This window comes from Drosophila biarmipes, unplaced genomic scaffold (genome assembly GCF_025231255.1).
Source record: "Drosophila biarmipes strain raj3 unplaced genomic scaffold, RU_DBia_V1.1 ptg000017l, whole genome shotgun sequence".
Taxonomy (NCBI): domain Eukaryota; kingdom Metazoa; phylum Arthropoda; class Insecta; order Diptera; family Drosophilidae; genus Drosophila; species Drosophila biarmipes.
The window spans coordinates 3,733,385-3,749,987 of NW_026114535.1; the positions used below are offsets into that span (position 1 = coordinate 3,733,385).

Genomic DNA, 16,603 nt, shown 5'->3' on the forward strand with positions numbered 1-16,603 from the left:
CAAAACCTGAAATACCACGAATCCAGGTAGCACCAGTTTTTACTCGGCTTTGGCCGAGCGTCTACAAATTCTATTTTTAGAAGCATCAAAAGCCCTACACATCAAAAATAGGAGAAACCTTAAAACATCGGAAAATGGTACGACCTTACCTCAAACTACACAAACAAGGAAAACACAATAACAAAATCTGAAATACGACGAATCCAGAAAACACCAGTTAAAGTCGAGCGTCTACAAATTCTATTCTTAGAAGCATCAAAAGTCTTACATATCAAAAATGGGAGACACCTACGAATATTGGAAAACGATACGATCTTAAACCGAATACTATTATCACTTTAACATGTGTCATCTTTACAGGCCATGCTTCTTTATAACCCTGGACTAGTTATAATTAAAATTCGATCCCATAAAGAATTTGTACTCTATCTCTAGCTATGTCCGTCCACCCGTCTGACCGTTTCTACGCAAACAAATCTCAGTTCAAAAGCGATCGGGATGAAAGCTTCATAAAAGTCTTATTTCTATCTAACAACTTTACCCATAGGAATGAAAAAAATATATATTAATTCGGTGGTTTTGTTTTTACTAACTTCTACTCTTGGGAATGTCATTCTTTTTATCTTTCCGAGTTTCAGAAATACATTTTAAAAAAAATTTCTACTTTATCATACAGGTGCGAAGGAAAAAAAATACAAAGACCGATAAAATACTTTATCGGTATACATAGACGTTGGTAAATTAAAATCTTTTGTGCTCCTGTGTGGTCGAGGCACTTGACCATAGCGATCTTCTTTGTTCGTAATAGATTAAAGCCAATAAAGGATTGAGTATAATTTAAATAGGGTTTACCTTTGGTTTATTAATAATTTCAATTTTTACATAATTATGCCCAAGTTTTTTCTGTGCATCCGAAGTTAAATTTAAAATTAGATCTGCAAGTAAAATATAAATAATAAGCCCAACCTCCCCCGTCAATTCGCACAAACTCCACCTTAGCAGAGTGAAAAAACCATAACTTATAACTCTGCGGGTTTACGAGGGCTACCATTTAAGTTTCTGCTCGTACCCAAGGGAGCCTAAAACGACCAGAATCCAACTAATTAGGCAGCAGCTAAGTTGAGAACAGTACCAGGCGTTTAGTATCACTAATTGCTTATTGCTCATCAGCATATTATATTCAATGTCAACGGTCGACTCAACGTCTCACTTGCTTATCAGATAACTGACCCGCCAAAGCGGTCAGCACATTGTTGCATTGTCAGCAGAGCCAACTACGCTAGTGTTTTGCCATGTCCCAAGTAGTAAATAAGCATGCGATAACACGTGACCATCGCAGACAACCTCATATGGAGTTGCCCTTATAGGACATTGCACAAAAAAAATCTTTTTCGTCTCCCGCAGTTTATTGGATACACTTAGTAAATTGCACGTCAACAGCGTCTCCTTTGATGCCAATGTAATTGCTTTTACTGAAACGTGTTTTAATTCCTCTATGTCTGATTGCAAAATATTTGCGGGAAATTAGTTCAGTTCGCCTTGGCGGCGGTGTTCTTGCCGTCAATGCCGATCTTAAATCTCAACGTTTTCCGATAATCGGCACGGACAATAGATTAGAGTTTGTTGCTCTTCGGATACAGGTTTACGATTGTTATGATCTGTCTGATACTTGTCTCTACTTTCAGCATTTGGCTCAAATACAGAGTATTCATTCAACAGTTGGCTATAACGATCATCTTATCGTTGGGGACTTCAACGTGTCTGCCAACAGCCCATGAGTTTGTTTACGGTCTTATTGATCTTTCTTTAGGAAAACTGAACTCAGTTTTGAACTGATCTGTTAAAGTTTTAGACCTTTTTTTCCTCAGAGTTCGCAATTCCGAGTGTTGCATGTGTTACTTAGAATAGTCCTCTCTCGAATCCTAAAAAAGGGTACCATCTTACACTTAAGGTAAGCATCAGTTTCAGTACTGCCATGTCCCGAAACCGAACCAGCATCCTTTCGTTGATTACGTAGAGCTAAGTTCACTGAAATGAATAGGCATTTATCCGAAATCGATTGGTCCTTCATAAATTCCATTGACGACCCCTTTTATATTGAATACCTTGAACACTATATTCAGGTTTCGTTATGTTTGTCCCGTCAGTTCCTTCTGCATACGAATTTTGTAAGCCGCCCTGGTTCCCACATCAATTCTCTTTCCTCTCATTCCGTAATTCCGAATGCTGCAGTAATTACCTAAACCATTGTAGAACCGAATTACAAGATAACCCCAAACATCTCTATGCTTTTGTTAGTTCGAAACAAAAATCACAAGAATTTGTTGTTTTCACTTTGACACTTCATCCGCCTCTTATGATTCCGATATTCATTCATCTATCCATACCCTCTTCCTCACTCCAATTGTATTTTTATCCCATTCATTAGTGAGGATGACGTTTTTCAAACCCTTTAAACAGTCAAGTTGTCTTTCTCTTGGGCACCTGATCTTGTACCGAGCTGTGCACAATACAAAAATGTGCTGATGCCTTGTTAAAACCGTTAGCTAAACTTTTTCAAAACGGTTATTAAATACCACAACGGTAGTAATGCAAAACTAAAAGCGATTGAACAGTTAATTAGCGCTCAGTTACAGCACCCACGCAACTCAACAATGTCCCCGTCTCAGCATTGCTTTATGAAACGAAAGTCAACGACTACGAATCTTCTGGAATTTTTTTCAATCATCAGAAACTCTTTTAAAAATATTTATCAAACCAATGAAATTAGTGCAGACTTCAGAAAGACTTTTGATTTCGTGAACCATCGGTTATTAATAAAAAAACTTGCTAGGACAACATATTTATCGAACCGGAATCAGAACCGGAATCGAACCGGAATCAGAGAGTAGCTTTTAAAAGCTCAATCTCTAACCTTGTCCATCCGACCTCTGCACTATATTGGATTTGAACAGTTTCCGTGACCAAAATAATATTTTTGAAATTAACAAGATATTTTAATGCAAGTTTTTTTTATAATGATGGTTATGACTATTGGAAGGTATTTTAAAAATGTGGGCGTATCAACGCCACGCTCCGCCCACAAAAAATGGGACAAAACATGAAAATTCTAAGCAGTTATAAAGTTAGAGACCCCAAATTTGGAAATCTGGATGAATGCCCTATTTCAAATGTGTCCTGCAGATTATTTTTTGTTTGTATGACATTTTGTATTCATTTTCAACTTCATTAATGTCATCAATTTTATTATTATTATTAAAAACAAGAAAGGCAATCCGAAGTTTGTATACCCTTGCAGTTATAAGAAATAAAAAACTTTAGTAACACCATATAACATTTTTAAGAATTGCTGCTGACTTCAGTGATTTAAAAAATAAATATATCATTTTTTTTCAGACCATTTATTTGACATCTGTTGACATTATGTTAAGGTAGTCCGATTTTTATTAACCTAAATTCGAAATTCTAAAAAAAAAATTATATTCCCAATATTATAAAATAATATGTCAAATATATTTTGTTTTTGATAAAATTTAATTCGAAATTCAGAACTAATGTAAAAATGTTATTCCAAGCTTAGAAGGTTATATGTCAAAAAGCACCAAAGCTATAATTTGTTTCATATTATTTTCCCACCAATTTTCCGATCGTTCCTATGACAGCTATATGATATATCCGTCCGATTTTGATAAAATTCAATTCGAAATTCAGAACTAATTAAAAGTTTTTATTTCAAATTATTATGTTAAAAAAACACCGAAGATTTAATATTTTTATTATATTTTAACACCAATTTTCCGATAAAATTTAATATTTATAAGATAGTTTTCCGACCCGGGTGGTTCCGACTTATATACTACCTGCAATAGAACTTTTGGGAAAGTTTCAGTCTAATAGCTTTTTAACTGAGAGACTAGTTTGGGTAGAAACGGACGGACAGACAGACGGACGAACAGGCGGACGGACAGACGGACATGGCTAGATTGACTCTTCTTGTGCATTGCAAACATCTGACTCAAATCATTATACCCATTGCACGGTTATAAAGACTTTATTTAAATTTCTTCTTAAACTGGTTAAAATATTTTTAGAATGGAAGAACACCGACTTGCTATTGACAAATCTCAAACTGAACTCGCTCTCTAACTCCTAATTCATTTACTATGATACCTCGGTTTTGAACTTTAGAGCTTTTTGTGAGTGGATTTTGTTGCTATTGAGTGACTCTAACTTTAGACTTAAGACTCCACATTTGGGTCCCGAAATATGAGTGACCTGAATTGTAGGAACGTGCCGATAGTCAGAACCGCGGCTCCTTTTTGTTTAGTCTATAAGATAAGGTTTTTTGTTTCATGGTAATTTTCCTCTGGCTTGATTATAGTTTGGTATTTTTCCATTGGCTTGTTTACAATTAAATTTGGATTCTTATTTCTTAGAGGATGTCTCGAAGGTGACTGTATAATGTGAGTATGTATGTGTGGACATGTGCATAGGAGTGCGGTGCTATGGATATGTGCATAGGAGTGCGTGGTGCTACGGATATGTCACTCTTCCATCCGGTGAATTTGGCCTGTCCTCAGGTGGATTATTTCAATTCCATTGTTTATAACACCTATTATCATATTTAAATCAGTATTCTGGGCACAAGTGTCTATTAAATTATTAATTTTCTGTTCCATTTCATTCTTATCAACTTGATCTAAAGTTCCGAATAGATAAACAGATCCTACAATGTTAAATAAACCTCTTTTACTGCGTTGAGCTATTGTAATTCCATTAATTTCTCTCCTAAGTTTCTCTACTAAATATCGGATTTGAATGACATCATTGAATTCTTCGGCTTGTTTCAAAAGGTTTTCAAATGTTCAAATATTTGTTCGGTTTTCGTTCTATTTACGCTTAAAAAATGGTATTCTTAATTAGTTGGGATTTCTACTGATCCTGTTTTAAATATGAGGTATCCTTTCTTTTATAGGATTTATCTCAATACTTTGTCTGATTGTCAATTGAATTACTAATTGCTAATATAATAGAGAAAATTGTTGGTTTCATTGCCCCGTTCGTTTCCTTCCGTTGGAATTATTATCATATTTGCTTTTATTAATTTTCTTTTTAAATTTTGTTTTATAATGTACTATTTTTCTACCCCTGTTAGTTTCTTTAAAATGATTTTCGTCAACTTTCTTTAAAGTACGTATTTTTTTTAATGGGTTTGTAGTCTTAGACTTCACAAATGGTGCTTGTTTATATTTTTCAATTCTGTACTTTTCTTTATTTGTGTGTCGTAATCTGGTGTTCCTGCATACAAAATATCAGCTGGTGTCTGATTTGTAGCATAATGTTTGGTTTTAGGATTGTAAATATAAAGGATTAGTTCGAATTTTGTATATCTATTCTCAATATCTGATTCACTTCCTATGATTCTTAACTTTTCATTTACTGTTTTGTGGAATCTTTTTATATATGAAATACCGTTTTTACTAGTTGTAATTTGGATTTGAACTCCTTCTGAGTTTAACCAATTATGTAAAGCTACGCTTTAATTTCTTGGGGTTTTCCCATTTCATTGAATACTTTCATAATTGCTCTTTTGGCTCCTAACCAATCTCTACCTGTTAATTCCACTAAAGTAGCAAATTTGAAATATACGTCTATGCATGATAAAAACTGTTGGTTGGAGTAATTTCAAATGTCATTTTAGCATTTCTATGTTCTTTTTTGGCAATATTTCAAATTTTACATTCATTTATTATATTTTGAATTAATTTTTGATAGTCAGGGAAATAATATTTTTTCTCTGAACCATTTGGAAGTTTTCTCAATCCCTAAGTGTAGAAGTTTTTTGTGTCGTTTTAGAATTTTTTTTAAAGTCTGTTTACGTCAGAATATCTTCGAGTCTTGTTGTACATCTCACTAGTTTCGTTAAGTAATTTGCACTTATAATTTCTACATAAGCTTTCTGGAATATGATAAAATCTGAGTCGTCATGGAAATAAAATACACTCTTTTTGGTGAATAAATACTCTTTAATTATTTCTTTCGCTGAAGTATCTGTATTTCTTTATAAATAATTTTAAATTTTAATTTATGAAAATAGTGTGTCACTTCTGTCGTACCTTCGTTTCCTTTAATCAATTCAATCTGTCGAGAGAAATAATTCAATAGTTTCTCGGTAATAGAAATATAGTTTTGATTGTCTTGTGCACTGTGCACTGTTGCGTCTGCGTTACTATCTGTTTTGTCTTGTATGTCCTGTTCAACATAGTGCGTAAACATGATTTCTTCTATCTTGGTTCTAGATAATGCGTTAAGGGTTCAGCTGGCATAACAAACTGGTTTATGAGTGTGTGATATTACTGCTCCTATCGCCATGTTACTTGCGTCTGTTGTTAAAAAAATGGTTTGTTAAAGTCGGGATAAATTAAAATAGGGTCGGATGTAATTAAGACTTTCATTTTTTCGAATGCTTCTACGTATGGTTTGTGTTTAATATTAATTGTTGCACTCTTTTTTAATTTCATAGTCATTGGCTTTACAATATTTGCGAAATTCGGTATAAATTTCCGATAAAATCCACACAGTCCTAGAAATGATTTAATTTCTTTTGGGGTTTTTGGTATGGGGAAATTTATAATGGCACTTATTTTCTTTGGGTTTGGTTTTATACCTCTATTGGTTACTACGTGACATAGATTCGGTTTCCTTTTTCATAAATTCGCATTTATCTTATTGTAATTTAAAATTGGCATCTCGTAGTTTTTTTCCTATATACTCGATCTTCATGCTTGGTTTGAATTGAACGTTCAATAAGACTTGTAAAAGTCAAATTTTCACCTTCCTTGTACTGGATGTCATTAAATTCAAATAAAACCTTTTTTAAACTAATATTCTTTTAATTCATTATTTATGGCAAAATTAAATGACTGGTCATTTGACAAAGGTGGATTAAGGCATTCTAATGCGGTTTTATCTTTTTCAATTTTCTTGTCAAACGATGGTGGATTAAGGCATTTTACTGCGGTCTTATACTTTTCCATATCATTTTCTCCATACTTTATATAAAGTAACGTGTTTCCTAACATCACTACTTCTTCCTCACAATTTATTTTTGTTTTACTTTCTTTTAAATAATCTCTGCCTATCAAAATATGGTAATTGTCAGAAAATTTATGTAAATAAATTTCTGTTTAGTGGGACAGATTTTCCAAGGATCTAATGTTACACTTTCATTAAATTCCATTGATCCATTTATTGTATACACTTTTAGTTCTTCTTTCTCTTCTTTAGTTTCTGCGAAATTCTTTGTCATTAAATTGATAGATGACCCTGTATCTATCATAGCTCTAAGGAGTTTTCCCTTAACCCTTAATCATTACTCTGACATATGGGCAACACTTTCCGTATCCGAGGCCGTTTGCTGAAAATTTACATCCATCCTATTCTGTGCACTGTCAGTTTCCCTTTGCCTTTTAACAGGTGCACTAGGAGAATTATTCGAAGTAGATGCCTGGAAATTTAAAGGATTTTGTGCCCTGCCTTGATCTAGGTTTCTCTTAAACTCCTGATAATTACCGTGGTTCGTAGTGGGAATTTGATTTTTATTTTGTGAATTTTGTGGGTTTGATGAATTATTTGAATTATTATTATCCCTTGAATTTTTATGGTTATACCTTGGATAATTTTGAGAATTAAGCTTTTGATAATAATAATTTTGGTGAGAACCTCCCGAATACCTTCGATTGTCATGACGTCTGGGTTTATAGTTATCGAATGGGTCTGCATCCCAATGGCCTAGAATCATTGCTGCTTCTTTTAAGTTAGCAAGATTTGTGATATCTTTTTTAGATAAAGAATTATACAATCTGTCTGGAGTTTTCTCTCGATACAATTCTTAATAGTCTTATTTAATGAACTTGTGTAAAGTAATTTTTATGTTGGGTCTGACTCTAATTCTAGTTAATTTTGTACTTTTGAGGATATAAATTTGAGTTCAATCACGAAACTTATTGCTTCCTTGATATGGGGTGTAATGGTTATGCTTTTTTCTTTTCGTTACCAGGTTGGGTGTAAGAGACATCAACAACAAATTTTTTGCCATTACGTCTTCAATTTTTTTTCTATTCTTTATCGAGTCGAAACGTGATAACTAACCAAAACTCGGCTACATCTGAGCCACTTTTTCGTGATGAAACTCGGTTCCTTTCTATAATTCTCAATCGCAATTCGTTAAGCGAAAAATAGACGGCTTTAGAGCGCGGTCACAGACAACTGGGCGGTAAAACCACATGTTTGGTGGTTGCTCCTTAAGTGGAACTCAACCCTGTTGAGCTTTTAGTTGTGTGTTTGGTGATTGCAATTAAACCCCAAAAAATATTGTCCCCAATCGCTGATCTTGCTGGCTAGCGCCGTGACTTCAGATTCCTCCAGAGCCGTTCTCCACAATTTTGGCCCACAAGGCTCCAAGAATCACTGCTAGGCAACGAGTCTTGCCACATCTATGAATTTTGCGAAGCAACAATCCGCCTCAACTCTTTATTTAAAATGACAGATTTCTCTCAGTTACATTACATTACATACATTACTATTATTGCTACTTCTCTCGACACGGCTATCCTGACTATCACACGTCCTCGTGTGCATGGCTTAACACTAAATTGGCATCATATTTTGCTAATCTGAAACAAATTCGAAGTTACTCATTAACTTTAATCATGACATTTCTTTTCTTTTTTTTAAACCCTCAATACACTTTTTGTGTTTTTAAATGACAGTTTGACAGGATAATTCTTTCTCATTAGTAGATTGTAATCTTCTGCGCAAACCCGACCATTTGGCATTTACAATTTACCGCAACACAGTACAGGCTCTTGCCGCCACTTGCGACGATATGCACCTTTAGTGCCGAAATCTCTCATTAGATTAAACTTAACCTCTGTGTATGATGCCCTGTGCACCCCTCTTAGTTGTCAGATCTCAACTCATCTTCTGCGTCTGTTTCAACGCCATTCCTCTCTGGTAATTTTCGCAAGCTCTCATGTGAATACTTGTATGTTCTTTTATTAGTCAATGATTTCAACAGGTAAAGATCACCTTCTAGCAATTCTAATACAACAAACGGTCCCTTGAACTTGGGATCCAACTTCGTTTGATGCAGTTCTTCACTACTTACCAAGACATGATCGCCAATCCCATGTCTCACAATTTTTGCCTTATTTTAATCTACTCTACTCTTCTCATACTTTGCATTTTTATCCATATTCTCTTTAGCTTCTGCCCTAGCTTCCTAATCTATCCAAGGTTCAGATATTATGAGTAACATGCCCAAAGGTCTTGCCTGCTTTCCTATTAATAATTCTAAGGGGCTGAAATTAGTCACTCGATTAGTAGTACAATTCATAGCTAATTGGACATCTATCAATGCCACCTGCCAAAAGCGTTCGCTTGTCTCAACTGTTGTCAACATTCCTGTCCTTTCTATTCGCTCCACTTGGCCGTTTGCCCTGCTTGCCCCGGTTGCGATTTAATGTAACTCAATTTTATTTGATGAACAGAAATCACGCAATCGACCACTGGCATAGCTCCTACCTTGATCTGCAATAATACTGCTAGGAACCCCAAAAAGTGATATACCTGACTTTACTGCGTTGATACAATTTTCGGAATCCAAATATAAATATAAATTCAGTGTGTGATATAGGTAAACATACTTGGTGAATGCGTTTACTTGTACTATGATATACTCCTTTAAGTCATTTTTTCCGCTCAGCTTCCCACTAATATCAATATGTACGGTATGCTAGGAAATTTCTATCTTGGGAATGGGTTGCAGTTCCATTTGTACTTTGCCTGTTTGGAGTGTTTGGAGAGCTTACAGGTTATACAGTTTTCCACAAACTTACTGACATACTTCGACATACTTTCAAATCAATATTGTTCATATACCTTGTTTAGAGCCTTCTGCCATCCAAGTTGCATTATAGCCTCATGTACATGATTAATGACCGACCACCTAAAGGCTCTTGGAACCACTGGTAAGTAACGAGTCCTGCCAGTTCTCTGAATTTTGTGATACAACCGGCTCTACTTTCATAAGTTGTAGGTCTGTCAACTTGCATCTCTCCTTTATTCATTTATGTGATGATATCAACTATACCTAAGTCTCTCTGCAGTTCAGCAATTAGCCACTTATCCATTATCACTGCCAAGACAACGCGAACTAAAATTACTTTGTTTATCGTTTTCGAGGCTTCTGGTGTACCATTTGAGTCCCCTTACTATGTTCACTTTAAAATCGAATAGGTAATAACGACAATCGGTGTACAAGTGGTGTAAGTTCTGCCTTGGTACGACTCACTTTTAAGGAATTGAAGTCAGCATAGACGACGAACTTTCTACTATACAGATAATGTTGAAAATCTTTTATAGCATTAAAATATATATCACTAGTTCTCTAGTTCATATGAATGATATTTTGATTCTAAAGCCGATGTTCATTATCAATCCTGTGAAGAAGCATTGCACCATAGTCATCCGCACTGGCGTCTGTATGCAATACCATCGGAAGCTCAGGGTTGAATATGGTCCACACCGGGTCACTTGTCAAGTCACAAGTCAATAATGTTATACGAAAATTTTCATGATTCTCCCTTCAAAGAAATCCATATACTTTAGAAGCTGATACAATGGTTTCATCTGTTTAGAGAATCATGGAACAAATTGTCTGACTGAAATATGAAGCCATACATAAAAGTTGTCTTAACTTCGTGGATGTATTTGGAGGACTTAATGCGGATAGAGCATTTACTTTTTCAGGATTGGGATTAATTTCACCATCTTTAACCATTCTTTCACCGCACACTCAGTAGTTGTGATGTTAATATTGTTTGTTAGTTGAAGTGTGTTTGCTTTGCTATTTATTGCCCTGTTTTGTTCAGTTATGTCAAGACTTGTGTTAGCTAATTTAATAACAAAGGAACACAAAATTGAACCTTGTAAAATTTCCACAACCTATTATTAGTAGCAAAAGTCCAAAACCATCTTTTCCCTCACGTACAGGTTCCGCGGTATAGCTACTTAAACAAAAAACGGATATCTGCCGTCATTTTAATAGAATTGGACTGGAAGACATCGCCCTGCACTATGAAATGTAAAGTTCATATAATTATAAAATTAATAGACGCATATATGACCATGAACAGCACGTGGAAGTTTTTTTTTAAATATCTATGCTCCAATCTTCACGGGATTTTTTATTGACCGACTGTCAATTTGTGCCGGATGCAACAAGCACAAACTTTTTTGAAGGCCAGATGTTTATATTGAATATATGCTGGTGGAAGAAAAGCACAATGAAGGAATCCACGTCAAAAGCTGGGAGCTAATTCCATTTTTCTGCCGATGTAAGCTGTTAATTATTCGATTATCAATATTAATATGGGTAGAAGTGACCTAGGAAACTGAAATAGCAAACAAATAATTTTGAGGCCTTGACGTCGTAGTGAAATATCGATAATTATCCAGAAAAATCTCATCATACAACCTTTTCGCTGAACAGCGCTTTAAATATATTTTAATAAAGTGTACGTGGAAGCACTGGGTGTCTGGTCATCCAGTACTCGAAGCATTTCCTCTTTTGGCCGATGAGTGCGTTTGAATTCCAATTCTTGCAGTCACAGTCACAAGCGTGCGATACCTTGCGAGTCGTCACAGCATAAAAATCAGTCACAATAGCATAGCTTGAGAAGCAACATTAATATTTCTGAATCTGCTTCAAGTAAATAGTATATATAAAGGAAAGTCAGATTTAGTTATGTTACGTAGTTTGGGGTGTTTCGGTGAAGGATAAGGATACGCCTGCTGCATACATCCGTGTGTAATACCGTGCTGGATTTTAAAGAGGTAATACAGGTGATAGTGTCCTTAAAGTTAAAGATTGCTTTGCTTCGCATAAGAAATCTTGACTTTTTCAGAAGCTCATTCAAAGTTGCTGTCATGCTAATTTTCTTGGCGAAAATAATCTTGTAATACTGAGAATTCTGCGTTCATCAGCATCGTTTTTTTTTTATTTTTTTTTTTTTATTTGAATTTATATAGACGTTTTTGAATAGATGTTCAGATGTACTACCATATTAGTGTTTCTTAACAATTTTAGACCCAAATTTTAACATAAATCGCAACGCGGCCTTCATATCCAAAACAATCAGCCCTGTTCATAAAATATCACGTGAGGAGTTATATAACTCCACACAAATGCCAGCAGCATTAACAGCAGATGGCCGTTGGCTTACCAGGTATGTGGAGAATTTGTGGGAACCAGCGGTACGGGAACCAGCGGTACGGGAACCAGCGGTACGGGAACCAGCGGTACGGAAGCATTAGGCAGGACTCCGGTTTAAAGCTGCGCATGAAGGACAAATGGTTCAAATAGGAGCCATGGACTTTGGACCCGTAATGGAGGAATTCAGCGGACTGTGCGCAAAAGGGAAATAACGGTTCCCGGAGGCCCTATATAAATCCGCAGGACACTGGCAGCTGGAGCATCAGTCGATCACGAGGAGTAAAAGCATTAAGATCAGATATCAAAGTGAATAGTCAAACAACCAAGCAAACTACAAGGGGGCCGGAACTATTAGAGTCGTGGGAGCCTACAAGGAGCAAGATCGCTACGTCAAGACGTTAGGTATTGGGAAACTAGGAATCTCCGAATTGAGTAGTTTAGGTCCAGAGGGCATCACACGGCTAGGTCAAGGCAATATATTTATTCCTGTCAAAGAAATTCTGGCGTTACGCCTGTAGAGTTTGTCGGAGTTTGAGTAGTGAAGGCCGACGACTAAAATTCGTGAGCTCGAGGGTAAGCCTGTCTAAATCCAGTGTGACTCGCCCCAAGCATTACTTGGCGTGCCCAGGCGTGAGCCCCGTGCGTCCAGTGGAATTGAGCACGTCCTGGCTCGATCATCCAGAAGGGTAAGCGGTCATCAGTACGGTCTCGAGTGGAGCTTTCTACAAGGGCTTACGGTTCCAGCTCGTGAACTTCGATAGCGGCGTGTCCGAACCCCGAATATAACGAGCCAGAAGGGAAAGCGGTCGATCAGTACGGTCTCAAGTGTATTTTTCCAGGAGAGCGTACGGTTCCAACCCGTGAAGTCCCGGATCGGCGTTTGCCATAGACGCCGATTACCAGAAGCCACACTACGTCCACACAGCCATCAGCAAGAATGACACCACATCGCGACAACCACGCAAGACAGAGCGAGCCCCGCAGGAACATCACGGACGGTAAGCTTCAGGCTTGGGTGGAACATTCGGTTAGACTAGGCGCAGAAACGAAGTGGAGCGCGAGGCAGCTTCCTGGCGTTGGCCTTGATTGTTAGCGCGATCTGAGCAGAAACCCCATCCGGGACAGAGCAAGGGACAGGCGGTCGTTCGTCTTCCCTATCAAGCGAGCAAGTATCTTCAGGGAGCTACAGGACTGGAGCACCAACGAGGCGAGAGGAAATCGAGGCAACTAGAAACGTCGAAGACATTGAGGGCCACAAGTGGCGATATCGAGGCCACCCAAGTTACCAAGCCGCCCGTAATAATACACCCGGGTTTATTGGGTTTATTACCCATTTCGAACACGTGAATTCTGTGCTTTTTCACTGAGCTACTGGGTGGTCACGTTTATATACATTTGGTGGGACGAACTCACACAATCCACTGAGCTAGCCGCACTTATCTCTTAGCGAGCAGAACGTACAAAATCAGTTCGTTACAATCCTTCACATGGAAATAATCAAAAAAAATATTTAGTATTTCGATACATTTCGAAAACACAGATAACAATAACAATAATCTGCCATACCTAAATTCATATTTTTTCTTAAAAGTGAAGTTATGCTTTCCAACCTAAATTTTTTGCATTTTAAAATTTCTTCTTACCTTTTTTGTACCTTCTACAATTTTTTAACACAATACCCAACTAGATGCCAGAAATTGTAATATTGCTTATACGACAAACACATTAACATCTAGTGTTCTAATATGAAAGTGGAAAAAAAGTCGCATGCATTTCATTAGAAAGTTTGCGAAAATTAAAATATTTGCTCAACGCCGTTTCGTGGGATCCATCGGTCTGCAGTCCTTTTTGCTTCTTTCGCCCAAAAGTTTTAAAGAAAAAGTATTACGACTAAAAAACTTTAATTTGCTTAGTTTTTTATTGTCTAGGTGTAAATAAATAATTTAAGGAACTTGTCTTGCTTAATCACTAATTATAAATAAAATGTATACATACTTGTGTATTCGAATACATTGATCATGGTGACCTTGGGTGGCTATCATAACATCTGCTTCGTCTAATACAAAAACAGTAATTTTTTTCATCTCGAAAAGGCGAAATTTTAAGCCCCAGTCTAAAAGTTTTCCCGGGGTCCCAATGAGAATGTGTTCCTCAATTTTCTTATTGCGATCAACTAAATTTTTTTTAACAAAAGAAGACGTTTATAGAAATTCATTAAATTTATAAAAGGTACATACCTTCTTCACCTCGGACGGCAAATCTCAGCTTTATTTCCGGACAGAACTGCCCCATACGTGCAGCAACTTCACCAGTTTGAATGGCCAACTCATACGTAGGGGATAAGCAAAGCACCTAAAAAACATTTATAAATTAGAAAAATCTTGAGTAATATTGAAAGTTAGAAGTATAGATAATCTAAATGTCGAAATTAGCCACATTTTCAAGATATATTTTCTGTAAACTCACATTATATTTGTATTCCTCTGGTACGCAATAAGTTAATAACAAATTATAATTATAGTACAGCCGGATCGGACAACTATATCTTATAGCTCCCATAGGAACTATCGGGGATAAAATTAAAAAAAAAAATTATATCATTGGTGTTTTTTAACATATACCTTTCTAAGCTTGGATATAACATTTTTAAATTCGTTCTGAATTTCGAATTAAATTTTATCAAAATCGGACGACTATATCATATATCTGCCATAAAAACGATCGGAAAATTAGTCGGAAAACATGAAATAAAAATTATATCTTTGGTTTTTTTTAACATATAACTTTATTAGCTTAAAAATAACATATTATAATTAGTTCTGAATTTCGAAATAAATTTTATTAAAATCGGACGACTATATCATATAGCTGCCGTAGGAACGACCGGAAAATTGGTCAGAAAACATGAAATAAAAATTATATCTTTGATTTTTTTGACATATAACTTTATAAGCTTGAAAATTACTTTTTTAATTAGTTCTGAATTTCGAATTAAATTTTATTAAGATCGGACGACTATATTATATAGCTGTCATAGGTACGATCGGATAATTGGTGGGAAATAATATGAAACAAATTATAGCTTTGGGGCTTATGACATAATTATCTTATAATATTGGGAATAAAAATGTTTATATTTTTACGAATTTCGAATTCAATTTATTATAATTATTGAATATTTTTTATAACTGGAAGGGTATACAAACTTCGGCTTGCCGAAGTTAACTTCCTTTCTTGTCTTAGAATATTGTTATTATCATTATGCTTTATATTATAAAGCACAAAAATGGGATCGCAACAGTAGTGCTATGTAAAGCTTTCGAGTATGCCTATGATTGCAGCACGAGAAGGTGGCTTGTAGTTCGGTTATTATATTAATTGCTGCAGTTTTGCTTGTAGTTGTAGTATCCCCGAATTCTTTTTTCTGAATGGGAATTACGTAAGACTCGTCTAAGGTAGGAAATCAAGAAACAAAGCATATGCGCACAGTGCAGCTTTGCACATAATTAGAACCAATAGGTGCTGTAACGTAAATAAAAAACATTCTATCTAGAATAAAGCTCCCTGTGAAAGGGGTTGAAAAAATGCTGTTTGCATGGGCTGTATAGTAGTTTCGAAAAAATCCATTCAATTGATTTTTACGGATCGGTGCGAAAAGGGATTGGTCATATCATTGACCAATTTCAATAAGGAATTATGAGCGAAACAACGAAATAATTTAATATTTGTATATTTGTTTGTTTAATTTTTTTTTTAATTCGAAATTTAAATTTAAATTCGAAAAATTTTTACAGAGTTACGCAGGTTTTAAAGGTAGGGAAAAACAACATATTGAACAAATTACTGAATTCAATCTTGGCTCACGCTCGCTCGAAGACGAAGGTCGTGAAGGATGTCAAAAATTGTCGTTGCGCCAGAGAACCCTAATGCCCTTCGTGAACTGATCATGCAAGATCGTCATGTGACTTATTGTGAGATAAAGGCATTATTGAGCATTTCTTTCACCAGCGTACATTCAATGTACCGAGCTCCAACACATCCGCTCATCAATATTTTTAACCTGAAAATATGTCGAATTGATAGGTCAGCAATGACTACAACAATGAAATGACTACCTTTCTGTTTCACACATGTACAGAAAAAATAGTGGAGTAGAAAAAGTGGTTCGACTATTAGATGCAAAAGTGTACAAATCTTGCTAGAGAGCACCGACAAAAACACTAAAAACCATTAATGATAATATTTGAATTTGGGTAGTATAAGCCATAAAAAATTTTATTGTTTGGTTTAAAAAAAATTTTCACCATGCAACAAAAAGGTAACAAA

General features: G+C 35.7%; 1 protein-coding gene and 1 long non-coding RNA gene across 5 annotated transcripts in view; one reads left to right on the top strand and one right to left on the bottom strand.

The window, feature by feature from the left end:
• LOC108026757 (DEAD-box helicase Dbp80) overlaps positions 1 to 16,603 on the bottom strand; it is a 115,622-nt gene that overhangs the window by 58,580 nt on the left and 40,439 nt on the right. For 3 of the 4 annotated variants that reach the window (XM_050890219.1, XM_050890220.1, XM_044092759.2), the window contains exons 5-6: positions 14,515 to 14,629; positions 14,273 to 14,450 (exon numbers count right to left, since the gene is read on the bottom strand). In XM_050890219.1, the coding sequence (XP_050746176.1) occupies positions 14,273 to 14,450; positions 14,515 to 14,629 (293 nt within the window). Of the gene's footprint in view, positions 1 to 8,496; positions 8,676 to 14,272; positions 14,451 to 14,514; positions 14,630 to 16,603 lie in introns of those variants that run through there. The other variant, XM_044092761.2, reaches the window with a different exon arrangement.
• On the top strand, positions 12,173 to 13,625 carry LOC122818546 (uncharacterized). The gene is made up of 2 exons (XR_006368047.2): positions 12,173 to 12,963; positions 13,022 to 13,625. It is a non-coding gene; the product is annotated as an uncharacterized LOC122818546 (long non-coding RNA).